The 25,713-nt window shown below is 34.8% G+C and overlaps 1 protein-coding gene across 3 annotated transcripts in view; it reads right to left on the bottom strand.

Annotated features, from left to right (window-relative positions):
- Positions 1–25,713, bottom strand: part of TINAG (tubulointerstitial nephritis antigen) — an 80,770-nt gene that overhangs the window by 15,384 nt on the left and 39,673 nt on the right. For all 3 annotated transcript variants that reach the window (XM_045543776.1, XM_045543777.1, XM_045543778.1), the window contains one exon: positions 25,091–25,208. In XM_045543776.1, the coding sequence (XP_045399732.1) occupies positions 25,091–25,208 (118 nt within the window). The remainder of the gene's footprint in view (positions 1–25,090; positions 25,209–25,713) is intronic.

Raw genomic sequence — 25,713 nt, 5'->3', positions numbered from 1 at the left:
CAGAGATTGTTTTCATAACCTTGCTAGAACAGTAGTAGCTTCACAAGCTTGAGAGATCTTAATAATGGCTTTTCTTGCCTCACTCAAGTGAACTGACTTAATCTGAACTTTATACAGCTCTTTTGAATTTTTTTCTACTTCATTAAATTAAATTATTTCAATTATTTGTTAAGACTCATTAATACTTCTTTTCTCTCAAAACTTAGTGACACCTGGAAAAATGCTGATTTTGAAAATATCTGGGCAGCTCTTAGTCCATGTGCCATATTCCCTGAGGATGCCTGAGAATGCTACCTGAGCTCTCACGCCTCCTGGCATTGTCTATGATGACATCTCTCACTCAATGCATTGATCATGCAAGCTCTTCCTTCAGGATTCATCTTACATACTCACTTTTCAGAAGTTTTAGAAACACTACTTTTTTATGTAATATGAAAAGTGTTTGTGGGAAGTCCATGAAGTTTCTGCAGAGTAAGATATCTTTTATTCCCATAAAAGAATGCTATTAGATTTTGTATTTCTAAGGTTAGGAATATCTTTATGCACGTTTTCTTTAAAAAGAATGTTGTTATTTTGAGAAAACTGTGCTGAACGATACCAAATTTCTTAAAACCCTATTTTAAGCTATGTCTAAATAGTAAAATTATTGGAACTAAATAATTTGGATAAGATTTTCAATGGTAATTTTTTTCTCTCCCTTGGTTTTGGTAGATTTTGCCATTGAGGTTCATATACCCAGTGGTGGTCAGATTAGACATAGTAAATAAGACAGTGTTGAAGATATAACTTTATTAAAGTAATATTGATTCTTAAATATTCTTATAAATATTTCTTTTTTCTTTTCTTTTTGGAGACAGAGTCTCACTCTGTCACCTGGGCTAGAATGCAGTGGCATCATCATAGCTCACTGCAACCTCAAACTCGGTCTCAAGTGATCCTCCTGCCTCAGCCTCTTGAGTAGTTGGGACTAGAGGCACGCACCACCATGCCCAGCTAATTTTAAAATTATTTTTTCTAGAGATGGGGTCTTTCTATGTTGCCCAGGCTGATCTTGAACTCCTGGCCTTAAGTGATCCTCCCACCTCGGACTTCCAAAGTGCTGGGATTACAGGTGTGAGCCACCATGCCTGGCCTATATTCTTATAAATATTTCTTTTAAGGGAAACACAGAATCTCTTGTGTACTTCATCCATAAATTTCTGCCTTTATTCAGCAAAATACTGTTTAGCCCAAAAAAGACACATCTTTTGTTTTCAAGAAGCTGACCATCTAATGGGAATGATCTCAGGGAAAGAAGAATACAAATAACTAGAATTGTCTAAATGCCACTTTTAAAGAAGCATATTTTGAAAATTTCTACAAGTTACAGATGAAGAAATTCAGTGTCTGCCAAGGGCGAAGATGACTTCCTTCACAGAGTTGGGCAGGAATTTCTTCTTGAAATGGGAGTATAGAATTTTAGGGGCAATAAGTAAGTGTGAAGTCACAAACCTCATGTCAGCCTCTTCTGAGAGCAGCACTTGGTCCAGTGTGACTGGAAAACAGTGATGGGAGTGGTGGGCAGACAAGTCAGGCAGGCAGGTGTGGTTCAGGCCAAAAAGAGCACTGTGGCTACCATGCTTATCACTTACAAAGTTGGTGATAAAGGGTCATCCAAAAATGGGATATGATATGATCTGGATTATCTTTTAGAAGGACAACTCTGGTGTTAATGTGAGACATTGTTTCCAGGGGGAACAGGCTAGATGCAAAAGATGAATGTTGTAATTTAGGCAAGAAATAATGAAATTCTGAATAAGAAACTAAGACCAATACAGCGAATACTGTTTATTCTTTTAACGGTTATATTCCCAACAACTCAGATGGTGACTATCACATGGTTGACCCTAAACAGTTATGTGTTGAGTGAATTGAAGTATACTGGGAGTGGGAATGAACAGGAGGGCTCAAATTTAAGAGCTACCCAGGAGGTAAAAGTGAGGGAATTTATTGGCCAATTTGTGTGGACAGAAAGGGAGAAGAAAGAGTAAAGGTTAACTCCAGGATTTCAAGGTCAAATGAATAAGTACATCAAACATGCATGACTAGAGGTGCACCTCACATTATATAGAGATGGGTTCCTGAGGATCAGGTTGATTTATCATCACCTAAGACTGTAACTACAGAATCGCTTCACCTTCTTTTGGCTTTCCTCTACTGATGGTGGTTCTGGATATAAACCTTTACATTCACAGCTTTTCTGGGTTTCTGACACATAATAAACCTAAGAACCAAGAAAAGGTGATTGTCAAAGGAAGTTCTGAAAGAGCCTTTCTGCAGAATGAGGAATTCTCCTGGGATGAGGATAATTCTTCCTTAACTCACATGTTAAGATCTCCTTTGCTTAAGAATCGGACACCTTAAAGCCAGTCTCACATCCACCTTAGAATCTGGAGTTACGAGAATAAGAAAAAAAAAAGTTTTATTTTATTTTGACGGTAGGTATACCAAACTGTAGCAGAATCACCTAGATGAAAATGTTGCAATGCTTCTGAAGATTTGCTAGTTTGGGGGTCTCAGCATGTGCCCAACAGACTGAAAATAGGAATTCAAATTCATGCTTTCTTGGCAAACCAATTCTGTATTAGTAAATACAGATCCAGACAGATAAAAAATAGTTTCTAAATAGTGGACATGTAAAGAAATTTATGCAGTACTGCCTACCTTAACAGGAAATTTTGGAGCAAACAGGGAACAAATACACCATTGAGCCTGATATGGAACTCCAACCATTCTTATTAAGGGAAATGAAAGTCAGATAGGATACAAGGATAAAGAAACAGATGGACTCCAAGTCAATAACAATGATATGCCTACTCTGGATATAGGATTTTGCTTTTAGAGGTAAGACTGCAGATAGAGTCTCAGCTCCCTTTACACAATGATTTGAAGGATAACTGCAGTAAGAATAAGGCAAAGATTTGCAGGCTTTTATTTTCTTATATTCTACCGGAGACATTTAGGAACTTCAATTTTTTTTTTTTTAAAGAGTTCATGCCTAGTGAATGTAGCAGTGTAGGATATGATAGGGAGATATCAGAAAGTTCTAATTAATGCTAGATCAAAAGTGAATAAAAATAGACTTCATGGGAAATCCAAATGAAATGAGGGCATTCCACACCACACCTTCATTTTCTGCTTAAGCATAATGTGATCAAGCCAGGGTTCACTAAATCTAAGATTAGGTACTTTTATTGATATATTCTGCCAAGAAGCTACAATTTTATTATACATTGGGGAAGCAGATGGAGATTTATGGAAGATCATTTTTGCATGAAAATCTCAGATGATCATGTGCACCTAATGATAATCAATCATCCAAACAATACTGCACAATGCCTACCATATTCTTTATCTTGCCATATCCTAACATATGAGGAAGCAAAAAGGTTGCAAGTATAATATCATTTGTAATTTGACCTACGAAAATAAGTGTAGAGCAAATTGATGAAAGGTTGCACCCAGTTTATTATCTTGTCTGAATGGTCTGCAGTATAACTGAGAAAACTATGCTTCTGCATTTACTATATTGACAGAAAATGTGTCAAAATGCCTGCAACCATGTGAAATGTACTCAGGAAAGGGAGAACAGAGACCAAAACCATCCTTAACTATCAACAGCAATTAATTAGGGCAATATCTTATGAAGAGAAACTTTAAGGAAAAACTTTATCTCTTTGAGGTTAGGAATAAAAGTGGCTTTTTACCTTCACATAGAATCTTAGCACTAGAAGGAGATTCGGAGATTATAGCATATTCCAAGTGTTGGACAACTATGACTCACAGGCTAAATCTAGACTGATGCTTGTTTTTGTAAATAAAATTTTATGGAATATTCATGCTCATTCATTTACATATTGTCTATGTTTGCTAATAGCAGAGTTGAGTAGTCAAGACCATATGGCCCACAAAACTAATCCCACGCCAATCCAATATCTTTATTTCATAGATAAGGGAACTGCGGCCCAAAAAGGTTCAGTAACATTTCGAGATCATATGACTAAGTGGCTAAATTGTCACTAGTGTCTAAGAAGCAATTAATAACACAAGCAATAAAAAGTAGGGCTAGAAGAAGGCAGAAAAAGGTGAAATGACTTCGAATAATCTATAGAAGATTCCAGGAGAAATGATGGCATATCTGAGAGACAAGAGCATGAAACAATGTAAGGACCTGGCTTTCATGTATTCATAGAGAAATCATGAAAATTTTGGAAGAAGGAGGATTGTAGGCAGCCATAGAAGGATAAAACTGGTGATGGTGAGCAAGATGAATAAATGGGTCGGAGGCAAGAGTAACAGTTAGGGCATTATAAGAAGAGTCTAATCAGAGTTGCATTTATCATATCCAGCAGTCTCATTTGTATCCATAAATGTAATGAACATAATTATTATAATAATGAGGATAGAGAAAAGTAATATTTAGTAATATTTATTTGAGGATCAAAAGAAATCAAGGTTGTCACTTAATATAACAGGTAATACTCATTCACATCCACAAATTTTGTTTTTTCTGCAACCCTTCCCTTGTTATTGTAGCACAGACTTGGGCTGAACTTCTCTTTGGTTTTATTGAAGTAAGCAGTAATATCCTAGATATCTCTGTGCAGAAAAGACATTGCAAATTGTCATAGCAAAACATACCTTTTAACAAAAACTCCTGGTTCATTCATTCATCAGAATTGTCATACATATTATATTCCTAGAGCATAGGATAAAATCCTGATCCTAGATTCTGAAGGATAACCTTGTGTCATGTGCTGTACACAGATGTATAGCAGTGACCCTGCAAGTGCTCTCTCTTTCAAGGGACAACCAATCCATACTTCAGTTGACAGAATTCAGAAGCCACCTTATTTCTTACTCCTGAAATTCCCTCCCCACCCCCACCCCCAAATCTCTGGAAATTCACAATCATAACTCCCAAAGCTCCATGTGAAGTCTATCATATTTGAAATTTTGAGGCTGACACCTACAACAGAGGTAGTAGATTATAAAACCAAATCATCAAAACATATTTATTAAGCTAACTTTGGAAGGTAGCACTGTACCAGGGGCTAATATAATTTATTTCATGGGCCTCCCCCAAATCTAAAGTATCTACAGGCATTAAAACTAGTTGAAACCTATTCCATAGAACTGCTAATGCATTACCTCAAATTTTGTATAACTCATTGCTCTCAGTTCTCTCTAAATCTAAGGAATTGCCTGTAATCACCTTCCTCAATTCAACTATTTGTTCATGTATATCTTTCCTTGATGTTTCCAAACTAGGAAATTATTAATTCCAACCGCAGTGATTTTATACAATCCAATAAAGTATAAGTGACCAAATTCCTAGTATAATGTTTATATGGCTTTCTTGGTACAAATAGAATCAAATTATCTAAGATTATGAAAAATTATATCACATTTACTAAAGAAATTAACTGTTTCCTCGTATAGTCACATTTCTCTTCTCCTTATCATTATTCATCCACTTGTGTTCTCAAAGTAAGCTGGATCAAAATTAAATAAATAAATAATATTGTTTTTTAAAAAAAGTAAAAGTCTATCACATCATAGATAAGTAACACTTTTCTAATTAATCTTATTAGTAATACTACATTAGATTCATCTCTAAATTATATTTTTAAAAATAATTCTTAAAATAGATTTAGAGTAATTACAAGATGAAGAAAGTATGAATTCAAAAAAATGAAAATGTAAAGAGAGCAGCCCTCTAGGTAGCAGACACACTGCTCCGTTTAAGTCTTACAATAAGACAGCGATCACCCCAGTGGAACACATGAGAAAACCAAGTTGTAGAGAGATTAAATAACCTGTTGGAGATCACCCAGGGAGGACAGAATTAACATCTGAACCTAAGCTTGATTCCAATACCCTTGTCCTTTATTGTGTACAGCATCCCTTCACAATCCAGACTAGTTCTACACTTGACCTCAGACCAAAAAGATATCATACACACACACACACACACACACACACACACACACATACACACGTATGTTTTGTAAGCCACATTTTTATGTATGTCAAGACAGCTTTCTAAGAATTCTTTTAAAATGACACTCATACAATGTTTTTGCCTAAATAAAAATAAAGCTTTTCCTTTTCGCTATATATACATGTGTGTGTGTATGTCTGTGTATACGTATAAGCATATATGTGTGTGTATGTGTATATATATATGTATATATATATTTTTTTGCTTTGTCTTGTTTTATTTTGTAAAAGGCCAGTTCACAGTGGTAGCAGTTATAGAGTAGAACAGACCTGGTGAGTGTTTGAGATGACAAATCAATGGAAGACCAATGTCAAACAAGAGAAAACAAATGGAGCACAAATTGTCCTGTCAATTTGATTCAGTACTGACAGACAATGCAACACAATTCAATCAGCACTGAAAATAGAAAAAAAAATAATAAAGCCCATTTATCAGTTTTAACGTCCCCAGAGTCCACTCCACTTCTACTCCTCTGTCAGTGAGTTCAGCTCAAAAGATCCCAACAGTCCTGTGGAACCTCAGTGTGGCTCCCCTGAGTGACTGATTGATAGCTGCATCAAATCAGGGGGTCATAGTTGTTGTTTTTTTTTTAATTTTACCTATTGAGGCTCTCCATGTTATTCATCTCACTATCTCCAGAACCTAACAGGAGGCCTGTTATCATCGCTCAATAAAATGTGTTGAAAGTTGGAGTTGAGAATCAATGTGAGGATTATCGAAATAAACTAAACGATTGCTTTTTTTTTTTACTTTCCAGTGAGGTTTCAATACTTTTGGAAGTCATTCAAAATCATAGTCCATGGATTCTATTAGCCTTCACATAACCTTACCTAATTATTTTTCTTTTCTTCAAGTTTAATATACACACAATAGGGAAATATATTAATGCCAAGTAAACACACATAAGAGAAATCGAATTTGTTAGGACTTAAGACGAACATAAAATAATACTGTAATGTAATTTGTGGATGCAATTATAACAGCAAATTCAAATTCACAGATTCAGCAAGAGGAAACAACTGTTATTGATTCTTTCTTTTTCTGCGGATTTCTGTATCACCAAGCCCAAAGGATATTTTCTAGTACCTGTTTTATTTGACCTCCCGGCAACATTCCACACTAACAGCCATTCCTGCTTTCTTGGAACACTCTCTCCCCCAGGTCTGGATGACATCAAATCCTCCAGATTTTGTTCTTTTTTGTTTGGCCATTTCTCTGCAGTTTCCTGACAATTTTCAGTAATTTTGAAACTTCTGCAGTTATTTATAAGGTAACTTTTCATTGAAAAAAATTCACATTAAAATATCTAACCTTAAATCTACTTAGGGTAGCATTTTATATCCTCAGTAGTTTATTTACTCTATATTCATTTAATTAATCTGATTGTCAACTCTTATTAAATTGATGCTTTTCCAGAAAATTAATTCATCAAGGTTGGTGAGTTGTCATAATAATAATGTGATGATGGTGATTATAACGATGATGATATTAAGAACAGTAGTAGTTGTTGCTAATTCCTCTGTATAGTACTTAAATTACTTACTGTTCTAAGTACTTTTTATATATGAACTCAACACCATACTCCTAGTTCTGACACAGTTAAAAATATTCATAAAAAGAAAATGTGTAATAAACAATATACTTTAATAAGATTCTGATGTTTTAGCTCAAAAACCCTAGATTATACTTTTGTTTACTTTTTTGTTTATATTTATATAAAGGGTATACACCTACATATTACCATATGTATGTGTATTCTTGAGTTCTAGAAGTCCTGGACAATTTAATAAGCATGAAACAAGCTTTTAGGATTTTTTTGAGTTATTTTAATGTGTACAGTAGCACATTTCTTTACATATCAATACAAGAAGTTTTTTCTTTTAAATTTCACCAATTTTCACTATCACTTAACACCATCTTTTTATAAGCAAAAATTAAAGTTTTTTAAATGTCATGAGAGTCAACTGCATATGGGAAGACAAATAACTAAGTTCATGAGGAACAAGTATGTTAAGTGACCTGCTACAAACACCAGCCTCACAGTTCATGATTCAAATTAGAGTCTTAGAAACATTGCATATTACAATAGCTCTTGAATTTTTGGGATATCTTCCAAATCATAAAAACCAAGAATGTTAAATTAAAGAATGTCAAATAACTACTTATTACTTCTATTGTCAGAAAGCAGTAAACATTATTTTAAAACGTACATCTGAATTTTATATATTTGCATATAGTATACATTTATATGTAGGTTTCAAATGTGTGATAAAAATTGTACAAGCCTTCAGAAATTTCCAATGTATCTTTTGTCCAGGTTTCCCTTACTAACATCAAGGAATGGTGTCCCTTGGTAATTAGAAGTTTTTGCTAGCAACCCCAGAAACTTCCAATTACACTTCTAATGCATGAAAGATATTTTATATTACCTAATTTTCTCTAAACTCTGTACTAAATAGAATCTTGATCCACTTTTAAGTGCTTTAGGAAACTGTCAGTATTTAAAGGACCTAAATAGTATTATTGAAGCTAAAATTTTTAATTAAATTCATTCAAACTTTGGAAAATATAAAATTACACAATGTAATTTTGCATTCCATTCTGGGAAATTCATTCTGAAATCGATCATCAATAGCAATGATGGCTTTGATTGAGAAAGCTTAAATAAAATAAAATATCCAATTTAAGTTGCTCTGAGTTTTGTTTTATAAATCTCACAGGGAAAAACAATTATTACTATTTAAGAATGTATAATTTTTAAATCTTTAAAAGTATTAGAAAATAAACATCAACTCAATTATCAGAATTATTTAGAGGAAATCCCGTGTTTATCACATCTATGATTTTATATTCTACATAGTTCAATTATTTCAGATCAGCAGTTCAGCTTTCATTCACAAAGAGAGAATCTGAATAGGGCTTATAATTTGAGGATGCCGTATAAAATTATTAACCCACTTTAAAATATTTTTAAATGTTATAGATTTGGGAGAAAATACAGAAAATTTTAAAAGTTAAATGTATATATATAATAAGATTAAAAATATAGCCTAATTGTTTCACTTTTGATATTATTACTAATAATAGCTAACTTTTATTGAATGCTGCCATATAACAGGAATATGAGTATTATGTCTTCATGGTCTCCTTTATTCCTCACAACACTCTTTTACTCTCAGATTACAAAAGGTTAAACACAGCTAAATAAATGGCATTAATAGATTTTCCACATAGGTGTGTCTGACTTCAGCATACATAGTCTTAACACTGAGTTATGTCCCAATAGTTTATCAAACAAGATTAGTATTGAAGTGGCTAGAGCTGAGTTTTGCAAGTAACCAGTGTGTAATCTCTGGCAAATCACTTTATCACTAATTCTCTTATTTTGCATTAGGTTATTGGGCAGATAAAATCTATTGTCTTTTACAGATTTTAATGGAATAAAAAATTTGACTTTGAAAAGTGATAAGGTCTTTAATCAAATTAATCATACTATCATTTTAATACTTTATTTTTCATATTATTAATTATTAAAATCCTTCAACCTGGAAAGATAAGTAAAATAAAGTAATAGTCTAGCAACCAAATAGTTAAAATTTTGAAAGTTGCATGAGAAGATCTTTCTCAAATGTATAGAAAAGAGAAGCAAAAAATATTACAAAAACAGAATCCTTCAAAAACAGCATTTCTCTAAAGAAAAATAAATGCAGAGCACTTAATAGTAGTCTTTAAAAAGTAAAAAATATTTATTTTACCTTCCTTATAAATAAAACAAACAATATCCAATTTAAGTTGCTCTGAGTTTTTTTTTTAATCTAACTGGGAAAAATAAACAGGAAAAATAATTCATGAATATTGAAAAAAATGAGAGCAATGAAGCAGTATGTACATCACCTAGTATTACAAGAAAGTGGTAGAATTCAAATAATAGAAAGTGAGTATTTTGAACAGGACAATGCATAATCAAACCCTAATAAATTTATATAATAATTTACTAAGCAATAAAATGTATTTAAAGAGTAAGGAAGGGGTATATTATTAATTGTGTGGCATTGGATCTTTTGGCTCAGAGTTTGAAGGAAAAAAAATTAGATCTTCACTGCACATCATTTGCCCAAATATCTTCCAGGCATATTTTTAATATAATTACTTTAAAAATACAACTTTAAAAAATCTAGAATAAAAATTAAAATATTGTCCAGGTAAAAACGTTAGTAATAAAATTATAAAAGCTAACAATAAACTGGGGTTTAGTCAATATCATAAAGGGTTAATGCTTTCCTATGGACTGGATGTTCGTGACCCTCCCCACAAATCCTTTTGTTGAAATCTTAACTCCCAATGTAATGGTATTAGAAGGTGAGGCCTTTGGGAAATGATTGAGGGTGGAGTCCTAATGAATGGGATTAGTGCCCTTATAAAAGAGACCCCAGAGAGTTCCCCTGCCCCTTCCATCATGTAAGGACATGGCAAGAAGACAGTCATCTATGAACAACAAAAGCAGGCCCTCATCAGACACCAAATATGCTAGCACCTTAATCTTGAACTTTCCAGCCTCCAATCCTGTGAAAAATAAATGTTTGTTGTTTAGGCCACCAAATCTTTAGTACTTTTGTTATAGCAGCCTAAACAAACGAGGACAGCTTCCAATGCATTATGAGATCATACACATCAAGTTTTTAAAAACTAACACTCTAATAGAAAAATGAACAAAGGCCAAGAATAAAGAGGCTATGCAAATGAGTAAATAATACAGTCATCTTTAATTCCAGGGTCATTTCCTACTCTAGTCTTTACTTGTATCATCTCTACAGCACTTGCACACTCTCAAGTGAGGCTCACCTCCTCTGTATACTTTCATACCATCCATTGCAAAACCAGTGCTCTTAATAACATGATCTGTTTATGTGGCTGTCTTCTCAAATGTATGTATTTGCTAGAGCTCAGCTCTGCCAAAGAGTGTCAGGGAAAGAAAGATCTCCTTTCCTTTTTGAACACTATTCAGTTTCTGCAATTTGCCTTAGAGTTTGCTTAAATCCCCAATTCTATTCTTTGATGACAGTTTCTTATCTCAGATTTATCTCAAAGTAGAATGACTCAGAACTAGGATGCTTAACTGAACTGCTTGCAAATGTGAAAGACATATTGGTCTCTTTATTAGGAACATCATTTCACAGGATATAGTGTAGAGGAAATCACATGGACACTTCCTAGAATTTATGCTGTAAACCAAACAATGTTGCTGTAAGTTAATATAGAGATGATGGAGGAAGGGGAAATAAACTCAGAGACAGTGAAGAAGTCAGAGCCAGGCTGGGCTCCAAGATAAGTAAGTAATCATCATTAAAGAGAAGAATGTCCCTCTGACTTGGCGACATCATAGTCTAATTTTTCACTGGATTTCTCCTTGCCTTACACACTACTCATAAAAAAATTTCTTCTAATTCCTTTAATATGTCATCTTCTACCACTCTGTGAGATTGTGCATTTGTTGTTCATTTTTCCTAGAACAGGCTTCTTCTCTTTCCATATAACTTTAATACTTTCTATTTATCCTTTGAAATTCCACAGCAGGTGCCACCTCTTCCTGGGAGCCTTCTTTGGCCCTCATAATTGGAATTATGTGCCTTTCTATATAATGCACATCGTACTACTTAATATGTATTCCCATCCTATCTCTATCTTCACACTCAAGACATTTCATGTTAGCACCTACTTCTCTCTCTCTCTCTCTCTCTCTCCCTCTCCCTCTCAACTTTGAAGACAGAGGCAGTACCTTACTGGTGTTTGTCTTCTAAATGCCTACCACAGTACTTGCCACATATTATGTGTTTTTAAAGAGTGTCTTGTTGATAAATGAAGCAAAAGCTTTTATGTATGTATTAAAGATGTGGGTCAAAGCAAGTAAGAATAGAATTTTAGATGGGGGAAAAAAAGGATGCATTTGTTTTTATTTCAAAGAAATTTTTAGTAAAATAAAAAATATAACAATTGCTTGAGAAATCCTAGGAGGTGACCAGACATTGAGGAATCTTGACATCTTGACAGTGGACCTTTCGTGTTCATAAACACACACACACACACACACACACACACACACACACACACATACACACACGTATATATACAGTATTGTAAGAATATTATTTAAAGCCAGATGACTTGAAAGATTTTCTTAAATATTCTCAGTACCTTATTTCTGGCAAAATGGAATAATAATTCCCATCTCATAAGGATTTTGCGATGATGAGGATGGTGTTTAGTGACAGTTCTACTACAGTGATTACAGATATAGTTGTTATCAAATACATTTATTATTTTATTCACTCTTTTTATTTTTGATGCAGTCTTGCTGTGTGCCCAATCTGGTCTCAAGCTCCTGCGCTCAAGCTATCCTTCTCCCTCAGCCTTCTGAGTAGCTGGAATTATCAGCACATGCCACTGTGCCTCGCTATTCAGTCTTGTAGAGCAGCAATTATCAAAATTTCTCAGTGAAGACTGTCTAAAGACAGAACACATCATCTCAGAGGGCCTGGGAGATAGAGACCAAACTCAAAATTTGAGTCTCTGGATTTTTCCTTTAAAATGTATGCAAATTTGGAATTCTACTCCAAAATGTAACTCTATTTGTTCTGATATGAACATGTTCCTGTCAAATCTTTTACATTTCCCAGCCACCTTTGCAGTTGAGTGGGGCCATTAAATGAGTTCTGCCAAAGGAATGTGAATGGAGAGTTATGGGCCATTATTGAGTCAAGGCTTCACATTTGAGAAGCTCTCCTCATACTCTTCTTCATTGTCCACAGGCTGGATGAGATCACAACATGTGACCCTTACGTGTAATAAAGCAACCAACTGTAAAGAGCTTTGAGGCCCTGAAACCATATAAAGGAGACCTACTCAACAACTAGGATCACCCATTTTGAACTATTATGTGAACGAGAAATAAACTTATATTAATATGTTTAAACTATTAAATATTTTGAGTCTATTTCTTGCAGCATCGACTGTTATTTAAAGCAGTATATCCCCTAAAAAAGAAAAATGCAAGAAAGAAGTATTTTGCAGTTTAAAGACCTTCTAACACCCAAATTAAATGTTTTTGCATTGTCTATACTAAGTGTCACACATTTATTTGCATTTGCTAAATAAGCATAGCAGAAATGTTCATTGAACTGTCTTTAGACTTTCCCGTGCATTAAAAAACTCTAATTAAAACATCTGCTCAGAAATTATCAATTTGCCAGAGGTTAAACATAACATAGCATGGAAATTCAGGCTTAGCATTCAGTTGTTATTCAGAAAGACAGAGATGAAAAAAAGATGAATGGGAAAAAACAAATGGCAGCCCTAATAAAACTATGTCAAATAATTTGTAATTGCCCTAAATAATAATTTATGCTCCTGGAATTCTTGAAATTTATATGTACAGAAAATATGAGGAAAATACATTAGCAATTCAACTCTGAAGCATTAGTTTTATGCTTTCTTAAGGGGCAAGTATCTTTCACTGTAGATAGAAGACAGAGAGACAGAGTGAAAAAAGAGAGAGATAACATACATTTATGACTACAAAGTAGACAATCAGTATGGCAACATAATTAGGCACCTAACATAGGAAATAAATCATGGCTTTTGGTCATTTTATAACACTGTATTCTTAATGAATAAAATATTATTTCCTTATTATTGCATGATTACATTTTTATTTCCTTATAAATAATGATTTTAAAAGTCTAACAAATGAAAAATTAGAGAATCGTAAAATCACTGATATTAGAATTATCATGACCTTTAGCCCAATGTTTTTTTCTATTTTCTCTAAGTCCTTCAATCCTCTCCTTTATCAGCCTTATTAAGCTTTCTATCATTTTAGTAACACACCAATATCCATATCCTGAACCCCTTCTTTTTCTGACTCTTTATTGCACCCATCTGGAAAATCAGTAGTCCTGGATAAACTCAATTTCCCATTTCCCTTTGCATACAGTTGAGCGATTGATCAAAACTACAGGAAGTGCACACAAGAGGGCAGAATGGCACCATTACCAATGCATGACAATCCCTTTGGTTTCCTCTGGGCAACTCCCTCTCCTAAGCATCTAGATGACCATTACAAACCATCTCTGTTTTATTCAAATTTCTAGCAATGCATTCCTCCCACCACCTCTTCCTTCTACAGGAAGGAAGATAATCTAAGCTTCTACTTCCTAAAGATAAAAGAGGCAATCTGATAGAAATTTTCCTCAACTTACCATTACCCTAAACACTAAAACATTTTCATCTAACCTCATCTTCTCTCCTGATACAATGGAATTGCCACTTGGTTCCCTCTCTAAGACCAGTCTCTATACATACTCTTTGAATCCCAACCCTTCCAAGTTTCCAGGTTTCTAAGAAATCTTACACTAGCAACTCTCTCCAACTTTTTTTTTTTAACCTCCCTGGCTTCTCCTACTCTGTCTCAATAGAGTCGCCCTTTTTCAGTCAGTCATTAAACATTGAATTTTTCCATGGCTTAGTCTCAAGCAGTCTCTCTTTTCTTCTTATTCTGTTTAGCCCCATCCATGTTCAACTCTTGTCTCTCCTCTGAGATCAGTTAATCTACCGGTCTGCTCTGACTTCCATCTGCATTTTTATGTCTGCCTTGAAGACATAAGACCTTAAGACCTCCAAATCATAAGGCCCAACAGTGAACCCCTTCCCCATCCCATTGCACAGCACCACTCTCATCCGATGTATCATGCTATAATTATAAGAGAGGACCATTCTTGACTCCTCCCTCACCATGGTCATTACAAACCCATAGCATGTCTGCTAGCATTTCTCCTTAAATATTTCTTGATCTACTCACCTCTCCCCAACTCTTTCGCCATCCTACCAAGTCCAGACTATTATCTTTTACGTGGAGTACTAAAATTTGCCTCTTTATTTCACATTCCTTAAAAAGAACAGTCTTTATATAATCTAAAGATCACACCACCTTTCTACTTAAAATGCTTTAATGACTTCCCTTTGCTTTGTTTATCCTTAACCAAATACTTAAAAACCTTGACTAAAATCTGTAAAATGACCTACAAGTCCTTGTCTTTTGTGATTTAGCAAACACAGCCTTTGCTGTGTTCATAGAATATTCTGTAGTCTTCTAACCAGAGGGACTTTACACAAACTGTTTTCTTGTCCTGGTGCTATCCATAAATCTCAGCTTAGACTTCATGTCCTCAGGGACAGTTCTCAGATCCTCAAGACTAGGTCAAGGTTATCATATGCCCTATTACCATTTTCTACCCTGCCTTTATAGTGTCTCACAATTTTACATTTTTATGTGTTTTTGTTTAATGTCTAGCTCTGCTGTGAGGGCAAGGACTGTTTTTTAGTTTGCTCACCATGCCTGGTACTCAGCATAATACCAGGAACACCATGGATTCACTTTTAATATCTGTTGAACATATAGACAAGAGAAACTCAGAAATCATCATTCTATTTGTTCCCAAATTTAAGCCATATAATATATTCACATCAAAGTGTACAGAAATTTCCAACATCATTTTTGGATGATTCACTCAAAGTAGATGTCTTCACAGTAATTATTGGAAACATGCCCAATTTCTATCATTTTGCAACATTTTTAAATACATTTGGGAGGTGTTCAATTTAATTTTTTAAAAAATGCTAGCAATTATTCACAATCTACTGGAAAAAATGTCTTTGTTATATTTCTTCATCCTTCTTGGACTATTTTAATGTTTGCTTTCCTTTCAGCCTCCATTTCACAATAGTTTGCTTCCTTTCTCTTGGAGTCATTACTCAATATTTATAAGTAAAAAAGTTGATATTTTGATCCCAGACACACACAAAAAAGTTTAGCACAAAAATGTAGCCCATTTTAAAACATTTTATTTGCCTAAGAGTATACAATTAGTAGAACATGAATTTGATCTTCTATAAAGATTCTATAAAATAGAATCTTTGTCTATTGTGTTCACTGATATATCCCCACCACCTAAAACAATACCTGGCATATATAGGTACTCAATAAATACTTCTTGAATAAATGGACCTCCACATAAAAAATTATTGGACAATGGCAAAAATATGTCTAAAAATTATTTTATTAATCTCTTTTGGTGATATATAGACTACAAGTGTATTTCAGAAATATTGTGGGTTTGGTTGCAGAACACCACAATAAAGCAAATATTGCAATAAAGTGATTTACAGGAATGTTTTGGTTTCACAGTACCTATAAAAATTATGTTTATACTATACTGTATTAGGTGTGTGATACCTTATGTCTAAAATAACAATGTACATACCTGATTAAAAAATACTTTATTGTTTAAAAATTGCTAACTATCATCTGAGCCTTCACTGAGTTGCAATCTTTTTTGCCAGTTGAGGGTCTTGCCATGATGTTGATGGCTGCTGACTGATCAGAGTGGTGGTTGCTGAAGGTTGGGGTGGTCGTGGCAATTTCTTATAATAATACAACAATGAAGTTTGCTGCATTGATTAACTCTTCCTTTCATGTAAGATTTCTCTGTAGCATGTGATGCTGTTTGATAGCATTTTACCCACAGTAGAACTTCTTTCAAAATTGGAGTCAGTCCTCTCAAACCCTGCCCCTGGTTTATCAACCAAGTTTATGTAGTATTATTAATCCTTTGTCTTCATTTCAACAATGTCCACAGCATCTTCACAAGGAGTCAATTCCATCTTAAGAAGCCACTTTTCTCACCCATAAAAAGCAACTTCTCATCTGTTCAAATTTTATTATGAGATTGCAGCAATTAAGTCACATCTTCAGGCTCCACTTCTAATTCTAGTTCTCTTGCTATTACCACCACCTCTGCAGTTACTTCCTCCACAGAAGTCTTAAACCTCTCAAAGTCATCTTTGAAGACTGGAATAAATTTCTTCCAAACTCCTGTTAGTGTTGATACATTGACCTCCTCCCATGAATCATGACCATTCTTAATGGCATCTAGAATGGTGAATCCTTTCCAGAAGGTTTTCAATTTACTTTACCCAGATTCATCAAAGGAATTACTATCTGTGGCAACTATAGCCTTACAAAATGTATTTTTGTGATAATAAGACTTGAAAATCAAAATTACTTCTTGATCCATGGGATACAAAATGGATGCTGTGTTAGCAGGCATTAAACAACATTAATCTCCTTGTGCATTTCTATCAGAGCTCTTTGGTGACTAGGTGCATTGTCAATGAGCAGTAATATTTTCAAAGAATTTTTTTTGTCTAAGCAGTAGGTCTCAATGGTGGGCTTAAAGTAAAATGTGTTGCTATCCGGCTTTGTTGTTCCATTTATAGAACATAGGCAAAGTAGATTTAGCATAAATCTTAAGGGCTGTAGAATTTTGGAATGCTAAATAAGCGCTGGCTTCACTTTCAAGTCATCAGCTGCATTAGCCTCTAAGAAGAGAGTTAACCTATCCTTTGAAGCTTTGAAGCCAGGCATTGACATGTCCTCTCTAGCTATGAAAGTCCTAAATGGCATCTTCTTCCAACAGAAGGCTGTTTTATCAACATTGAAAATCTGTTGTTTAATGTGGCCAACTTTATCAATGATGTTCACTAGATCTCCTAGATAACTTGCTGCAGGTTCTCCATCAGTACTTGCTACTTCACCTTGCAGTTTTATGTTATGGAGATGGCTTCCTTCCTTAAACTTCATGAACTAACCTCTGCTAGCTTCAAACTTTTCTTCGTTACCTCTCCCAGTTTTCACAGAATTGAAGAATTAGAAGCATTGCTCTGGATTAGGTTTTGGCTTAAGGGCATGTTGTGGCTTGTTTGATCTTCTCTATCCAAACCACTCAAAGATTCTCCATATCAGCAATAATGCTTTTTCACTTTCTTATCATTTGTGTGCTCACTATTGTAGCACTTTTAATTTCCTTCAAGATCTTTTCCTTTGTATTTACAACTTGGCTAACTCTTTGGCACAAGAGCCCTAACTTTTGAAATATCTCAGCTTTCTATATGCTTTCCTCACTAAACTTGAGCTTAACCATTTCCAGCTTTTGATTTAAAGTGAGAGATGTATGACTCTTCCTTTTACTTCAATACTTAGAGGTCAATGTAGGAGTATTAACTGGCCTAATTTTAATATTGTCGTATCTCAGGGAATAAGGAGGACTGAAGAAAGGGAGAGAGAAGCGGGAAGGGCCCATTGGTGACACAGTGGTGACACAGAACACACACAACAGTTATCAATTATGTTTGCTATCTTATATGGGTGTGGGTTGTGGTGCCCCAGAACAATTACAATAGTTACATCAGAGATCACTGATTTCAGATCACCACAACAGATATAATAACAAAAAATTTCAAAATATAGTGAGAATTACCAAAATGTGACACAGAGATGTGAAGTAAACACATGCTTTAGAAAAATAGCACTGATGAAATTCCTTGATGCGTGGTAGCCACAAACCTTCAATTTATTAAAAAACACAAGATCTGCTAAGCACAATAAAGTGAGGTCTGCCTGTATACCTTCAATAAAATTCTGCTCCACAAACAGGGAGGACAATATGAAGAAAAGTCAATATTCATCCCAATTATTTCCATTAGTTTTCTAAAATTTTTACTGCTTCTAGCTCTCTGAGGCCACAGGAAATAAAAAGATAAAATAAAAATTTTACTGCTGAAATTATTCCTTTGAGTTCTTGGAGTGATTCCTGAGACCCATATGCAAAAGTAAATGGTACCAATGTGCTACATTACCTGCTTGAGACTTGGGGGTTAAAGAAAGCTTAAAAAGTTCAGTGGACAGAGACATGGGATAATCTGCAATGGGCGTGAAGATGTGGAATAGGACCATAATATGAGAACATTGATGAGATGAAAATCTCAAATACTACATTTCGTTGATTGTTAAACATACCTCCCCCCCCTATATTTTAACATCTTTAGAACTGGAATCCATCTTACAATCAATGCAGTTTTTTTAGTTTAATCAGCAATATTTTATTATTTTTATTTGTATGTGAAATAAGGCCATATTTTAAAAAATATAGCATAATTTATTCAATTGAATGCTTTTATAACTCTAGCATCCATAAGGGATGGACAGAGTTTTTGGAAAGAGAGAGAGGAGTGAAATCAGACTATTAGGAGCAAAGAAAAGTCTTCCAAGTTTATATATACCTACCATAACCCTGTGTTTTATACATGTGCAAATATATAACCTTTGTCTCATTATACTAGAATCAGTTGTGAATGTATCCACTTCATTCCCTAAATGCCTTAAGAGGAGGACTATGAATTAATCCTCCTTGTATTCCCCAGTGCTGGGCACTTGATAGAAGATCAAATTCATTTGTTCGAGTAAGTTAATTCTAATAGCTTTGTCTTCTGCAAAAAGGGAAGCAAACAATTTGCTGTGATAAATTTGTTAGGTACTTGTTGGGAGTATATTAAGTTGTCCGATAAGGAACATTAACTTACTTGAGCTATTTGATTGCTTTCTAATTCACTGGTGCATTAATTTCCTGAATGTAGTAATTACAAATCAGAAATTGCTAATGGAGAAATGAATTAAAACATACTGCTGTAGGGCATCTAGCAATGCTTAGGTGATCTAAAATATTTGTAAAAAGCAAACATATTCTCTAAAAGTAATTTGCCTAGGAGCAGACTTAGCCTTAAATGTCACGTGTGAAGTAAATTCATAAAAATCCCAATTTTCTAGGAGTTTATAAAAGTGAACACAATACTGCAACTGATACATCAAATAGGGAAAATATACAAACAATGGCAGAATGATTTAATGTAAACACATTTGTATCTTGTTCAAAATGAGTGTAAATGAATATAGGAGAAGAATGAAGAAAACGTGACCAGCATAGCTAAATGGGTGGTAGAGACGATAAACGACCAATTCTAATAAATCAAGGGAGGCTCCAGGACAATGTTGGCACTTTCAGAGTTCTCTGAATGATAGGAAAAATTAGATCAATCACCTAGTATGTGGTGAAAAATGTTTTCCAGATCAAGAATGTCCCTAGAGTAGATAAAAATTTGATAATGGAATATCTACAGGAGGAAGTTTAGAAGGAATGGGACTTTTGAACTTATGAGAAATGGAACTAAGGTAGAGCTGAATTTCCAATTAGAATGTTCATTGTAAAGGCATTTTTATTCCATTTACCTGTCTCAAGAGTCATTAAACAATTCAGAATAGAAAAATGAAATGAAATGAATCAAATTTTAAAACTTCAAAATTGTCTTTCTGTCTTTATGAATCAAGAAAACAACCCTAACTATAAAACATAACTTTGAGGAAGAAGGGAAAAACTCATCATATTCCGTACTGAAGTAAGAATGGAGGCTGAGAAACAGTGCTTACCATGAACCTCTCCCTCTACCTCTGAACCTGAATAGGAAAAACTTCCCCTTAAATGTATGTAAGACAGTCCGGAAATACCCCTCAAGATTTTTCTGAGAGCCATGTGCAGGCTGTGGCCATCAGCTGTAAGTGCCTTCCCATCTTACCCATGGGAGGTCAGCTGAAAAAGAAATCACACTGGAAGCCAGTTGAGTTGACACAGTATAATACCAGCCAACCCCCTGCAGCAAGGGCTAAAACATGGAGGAGAGTGGAGTGGAAAAGGGAGGCAAAGAGTAGCGTGTAGCAGCAAAGATACCTGCAAAGAATTTATTATAAGTCCCACCAAACTCTGTGAGCTATGAATGAAGGGCAGACATATTCCCAGTACAAGAGAAAGAGGTGATTTGGTGAGCCTGTGCCCAACATTTACGAACTTGAATCAATGCTGAGGGGATGCCTGCCTCAGTTCTCGTCTCCAACTTCTCCCTCCTTTATTTTTTAACAAATAGCTGCTTCATTTAAAGATGAGTAATCGCCAGAGAAACTAGTTACTAGTGTATAACATAAGCCCCCCAAATAATTTATTCATTGATTAGACAACCATTAATTGTATTACAGATCAGCACTGTATTAGATGGCTTTGCTATATTAGTGAATAATACAAAGATAACCTGCTGTCATGGAACGTCACTCTAGTAAGGAAGACAAGCAATACATAATCAACATAAAAAGCTAATTAAATTGTACAGTAAGTTCAAAAGTAAAAATTGTATAAAAATTTTGCCAAAGCAGAGGGCAAGTAGCAGATTAAATATAGCAGTCAGGGAGACCATACTGAGACCATACTGAGAAGGTGGGATCTGAGCAAAGGCCAGATGGAGGCACAGAAACTAAGGAGTTGGATATCTGGTAGAAGAGCATTTTAGGCAGATGGAAAGGCCCTTAGGTGTGCACTCCTGAAACATTAAAGAATCACTAGACCAGGAAGAACAAGCTACAGATGAGTAGGAGTTGAGATCAGAAAGTTGATGGGTGTGGAAGTAGTCAAGAAGAGGAAACCTCAGATCACGTAGGACATTTTCAGCCATTGTAAGGACCCTGGCTTTTACTCTGATGGAAGAGGGCAAACACTGTAGGGTTCTGAGGAAAGGAGTGACAAGATCTGACTCATCTTCCAAGAGGAAAACCCTATTTTCTATGTTGAGAATAGACTGTTGATGAGCAAAGGTGAATGTAAGAAGACCTATTAGAAGCTACTTCAGCAACCCAGTTACAAAATAATGGGTAGTGGAGGCTCATAACCCATTATGAGCAAAGGTAGTAGTATTTTAGATAGTAAAAATGGTTGGATTGTGGATATAAGTTGGTAGAGCCAACAGAATTTGTGACATATTGAAAGTGAGTTGTGAGGAGAGGAATAAAGGATGATTCCAAGATTTCCAGCCAGAGCATATGGAAGGATGAAATTACATCAGCTAAAACTGAAAAAGTTGATGCTGCTCAGCAAGTTTACAGTGAAGGATCAGGAGTTCAGTTTTGGAAATGCTAGATTTGAAGCACTTACTTCCTTAATAAAGTATCCAGGTACAGACATCGAGTAGGACATGGAATGTATGAGTCTGGAGTTTAGGAGAGAGGTCTGGAATGGAGATATAAATTCTGTGGATGTCAGCTTTTAGATAGTACTTAAAGCCAAGAAAAGCTCAAGCACTGATGCGCATACCAGAAAATGAGCGAGAGTAGAAGGAAGAGAAGAACCAAGACCTAAGACTGGGGCACTCCAACATTAAGAATTATAGAAGTACAGGAAAAGAAAGAAAGGAAAAAAAACAGCAAAGAACACAGAAAAGTTACAGCCAGTAAGGAAAAATCAAATGGAAGGGATGGAATGATCTGGGATCTGATTGATCAATTTAACAATGTGGAAGCCATTGACAATCTTGAAATAAATAATTTTAGGAAAAAAGAGGGGTCAGGAAAAGTGATCGGTGCAGTTGAACAAAGAATGGGAGGATAAGAATTGAAGGAAATGAGTACAGGGAAATCTTGCAAGGAGTTTGCTGTAACAAGTGAATATAAATGGGGTATGGAAGAAGTGGAGTCAAAAGAAAGGGTTTTTTTCCTAAAATCTGAGAAATAACAGCATTTTTGTATGTTTGTGGAAATAAAATGGATTACAGGAGATAAAAAGGGAAAATAGCCTCTGCATGATCTTGCATAGTTGAGAGGAGTTGGGATCTGTGATATAAGAAGAGGGATTTAGATGAGAACGTGGATAGCACAATTATGTAAGAGGTGGGAAGAAAGATTATGAGGGAGTACATGCTGATAGGTGGCACTTTTGCTAACAGGAAGTGTTTTTTGATGGTTTCAGTCTTCTCAGTGAAATAGAACACAAGGTTGTCAGCTAAGAACAAGAGGAAGGAGGTATTTGGGATTCAGGGAAAAAGGAAAAGTGTGGGAACAATCACCCAAAGAGTGGGAGAATAAACAGAATAGGATTCCGGAATATGATTGCCTGGTAGTATTAGATACCTACCTGAAATTTGTTTTTATAAATTGACATGAAATCAGCATAGTTGCAAGTTTTTTCCAGCTATGTTCAGATGCACAGCAGCAGGGATGATCTGAATTTAACCAGAGTTGAGGTTTTGCCAAGCTAATATGATGCATCAAGAAAGGGACAGAAGAGTTAGGGTACATGACAGAGAATGATCACAGTGATTCACCATGGAATTTAAGCAACGAAGAGTTTGTGGGCACCAAGGAGAAGAGGGACAATTCAATGGTGGTTACACTGAATGGAAGAATTCCTGGAAGCCTGGGAAGGACTGTCAAGGTCAGAGCAGTAGAGGTTGTGGACTGGAAAGAGCAGAAGTGCTAGTCAGAGAATGAAATGCAGAGATTTGAGATTAAATTTCTAAAAAGAATGTAGGAAAAGACAAATTAAGAATACAAAGTTCAAAAGGAATTATTCGAGGAAACGGGAGAATTCAGACATAGACTCAAAGAAATTACAGACGTGAATTCTCTAAATATAATTCAAAGAAGACTTAAAAAAAACAACCAAAAGAAGGAAAGAGAAAACATTTAAAAATATTTCAGAGGTGAGAGCCATTTGGAGAATGAATACGAAACACAATAAAGATTCACGGGTGGATAGGTGGAACAGGGTAGAGAAAATCATACACAATGAGATGATAGAGAACTATAACATAAATGTTATTATAAGAAAGATAATAGGAGATACAGGAAATCCAATGTATGTAAAATAGGTGTTAGGCAGGGACCAAATCTGCAGGTGGCAGATACAGGCCAGTAGATCCTAGGAGTGGAGAAGGGGGGTGGGAAGGGACTGCAGGAAAATGCAGCCAACAACTGCAAAGAGCAGCAACTTGAGGCTTTGAGGCATTCACACCTGTGGAGCTGCAACTTTGTTATAACAACACCTGTCAATCATGTATATCAATTATCTGATAACATCCCATATCTAGGATATATATTAAAAATACTCTAAAATTTCAACAGAGGTTATCTCTAGACAGTGAAAACATATATATATTTATATATATTTTTCTTTTTTGTAGTTTTTTTGCTGTCTGTAGTTTATCATTATCCTACATTAACATGAAATATCATATTTCTAATTCTAAGATGCACATTCCTAAAATAAAGACAAGTCATATAATTAGTGGTATCTTAGATTCAAAGAAATGTGGTAATTTTGTAATAGAAATATTAGAGTGTTTAAAATAAAGAAGGGATGATGATTAAAGAGACTTCAGACAATAACTTGTCTACATACCTTAGAATTGACCCAAAGAGCTTTCAAAATCAGTAAGAAGACAGGAACAATTATTTTTTAGGTGAGGCTGTTTTGTGCAGGCTCAATAAAATCAAGTCAGGAAGGACAGGTTCAATAGGAATGAAATGATTTACCATATAGGCAAAATAAGAAGAGTGAGTAGTTTGAATTAAAAAGACAAAAACAAAAACCCTTTTCTGTAGCATTTCATTTGAGTTGGAGTGAGACATTATGAGACAGACTTTGCAGACTGGGCCATCAGAACAAGAGCAAGGAAGCACTAGGGAAGTGGTCTCATGACCACACTGTCTATAGGAGTAGAGCCTATTTGCGAAATTACTTACTCTTGAAATGCAACAACCAAACACATTTTGAACTTGTTTCTTGTCCTTGCAGGGATAAGTGTATTTTACTTACAAATCTGATTAATTTAATTTCCATAATTCTCACATAAATATAAAATAAACTTACATTGAATTAAAGGTGACTGTACCCTTTCTTCCTGCTTCATCTCTGCCATTTGTAATTCCATGCAAAACCTTTTCCTCAAATCATAATGCACTTTGGATTGTACTCTTGCCTTCATTATGCCATATGTAGAATTTGTTTCAGTAATATATTTTCTTAACATTAGAACAGATTCTTAAAGATATATTCACAAGTAAGTGAGAAACAGGAAATGATCATTTTTCCCAGAATATTGAGTTAGCCTTTTACTGGACTTTAAAATAACGACTAAATAGTGGCCAGATTTAGATAATTTTTCATTTGTATCAGAATCTCTCATACAAAGGGAAATTCTGATATCTAAATGCATTACATATTCTTGGTTTTTGTCTTATTTTCCAAAAGTATTAAATGAAGATTTTTTAAGAAATTGCCTTACCCAACAAGTTTGACCGCATGTGTCCGAAGCTTTCGATACTTTTCTTCATTTGTGCTGGTAATATGTCTATAAATCCCCGTCTTATAATGGAAGAAATCCTCATGGACTTGCATTATGGCTGAAATGAAACCCAACGGTGGCATGTGACAAATGGCATGGTATTAAAAAATCATCTTTAAAAACCTCCGGAAATTCTCACAGAACAAACAAGGAGTTGAATCTAAGAAAGGATTGTGCAATTCAGCCTAATTTTCTTTCCTACTTAATTTAACTGGTTGCAATATTTTCTTGTTCTCTTATAAAAACAACTTTTAGCTATTTATAATATTATTTAATTATAGTAAGTAATATATTATTTAAGTCACTGTGTAGTCTTAGTCTACAGAGGCATTTTTACCAGGAATTGAGCCCATTGCAGCAAAGGCCCACTACCCTTGGCCACCGGTTGCTATTTCTCAATTAACTTTATGCTTCATCACAAGCCTCTTAAAACCCCAATTAAGCTAGCAGAGAAGGGTGAACCCAGCAAATTATGCTTAAGGCAGCTGTCCTTAATCCTTGCAAGTAAACACAAACCTATCTTTGGTAAATTTGAATAGAAAAGCAAACCCCTGGCAACAGAA

Source organism: Lemur catta, chromosome 2 (genome assembly GCF_020740605.2).
Source record: "Lemur catta isolate mLemCat1 chromosome 2, mLemCat1.pri, whole genome shotgun sequence".
Lineage (NCBI taxonomy): Eukaryota > Metazoa > Chordata > Mammalia > Primates > Lemuridae > Lemur > Lemur catta.
This window is presented reverse-complemented; position numbering and strand designations above follow the sequence as displayed.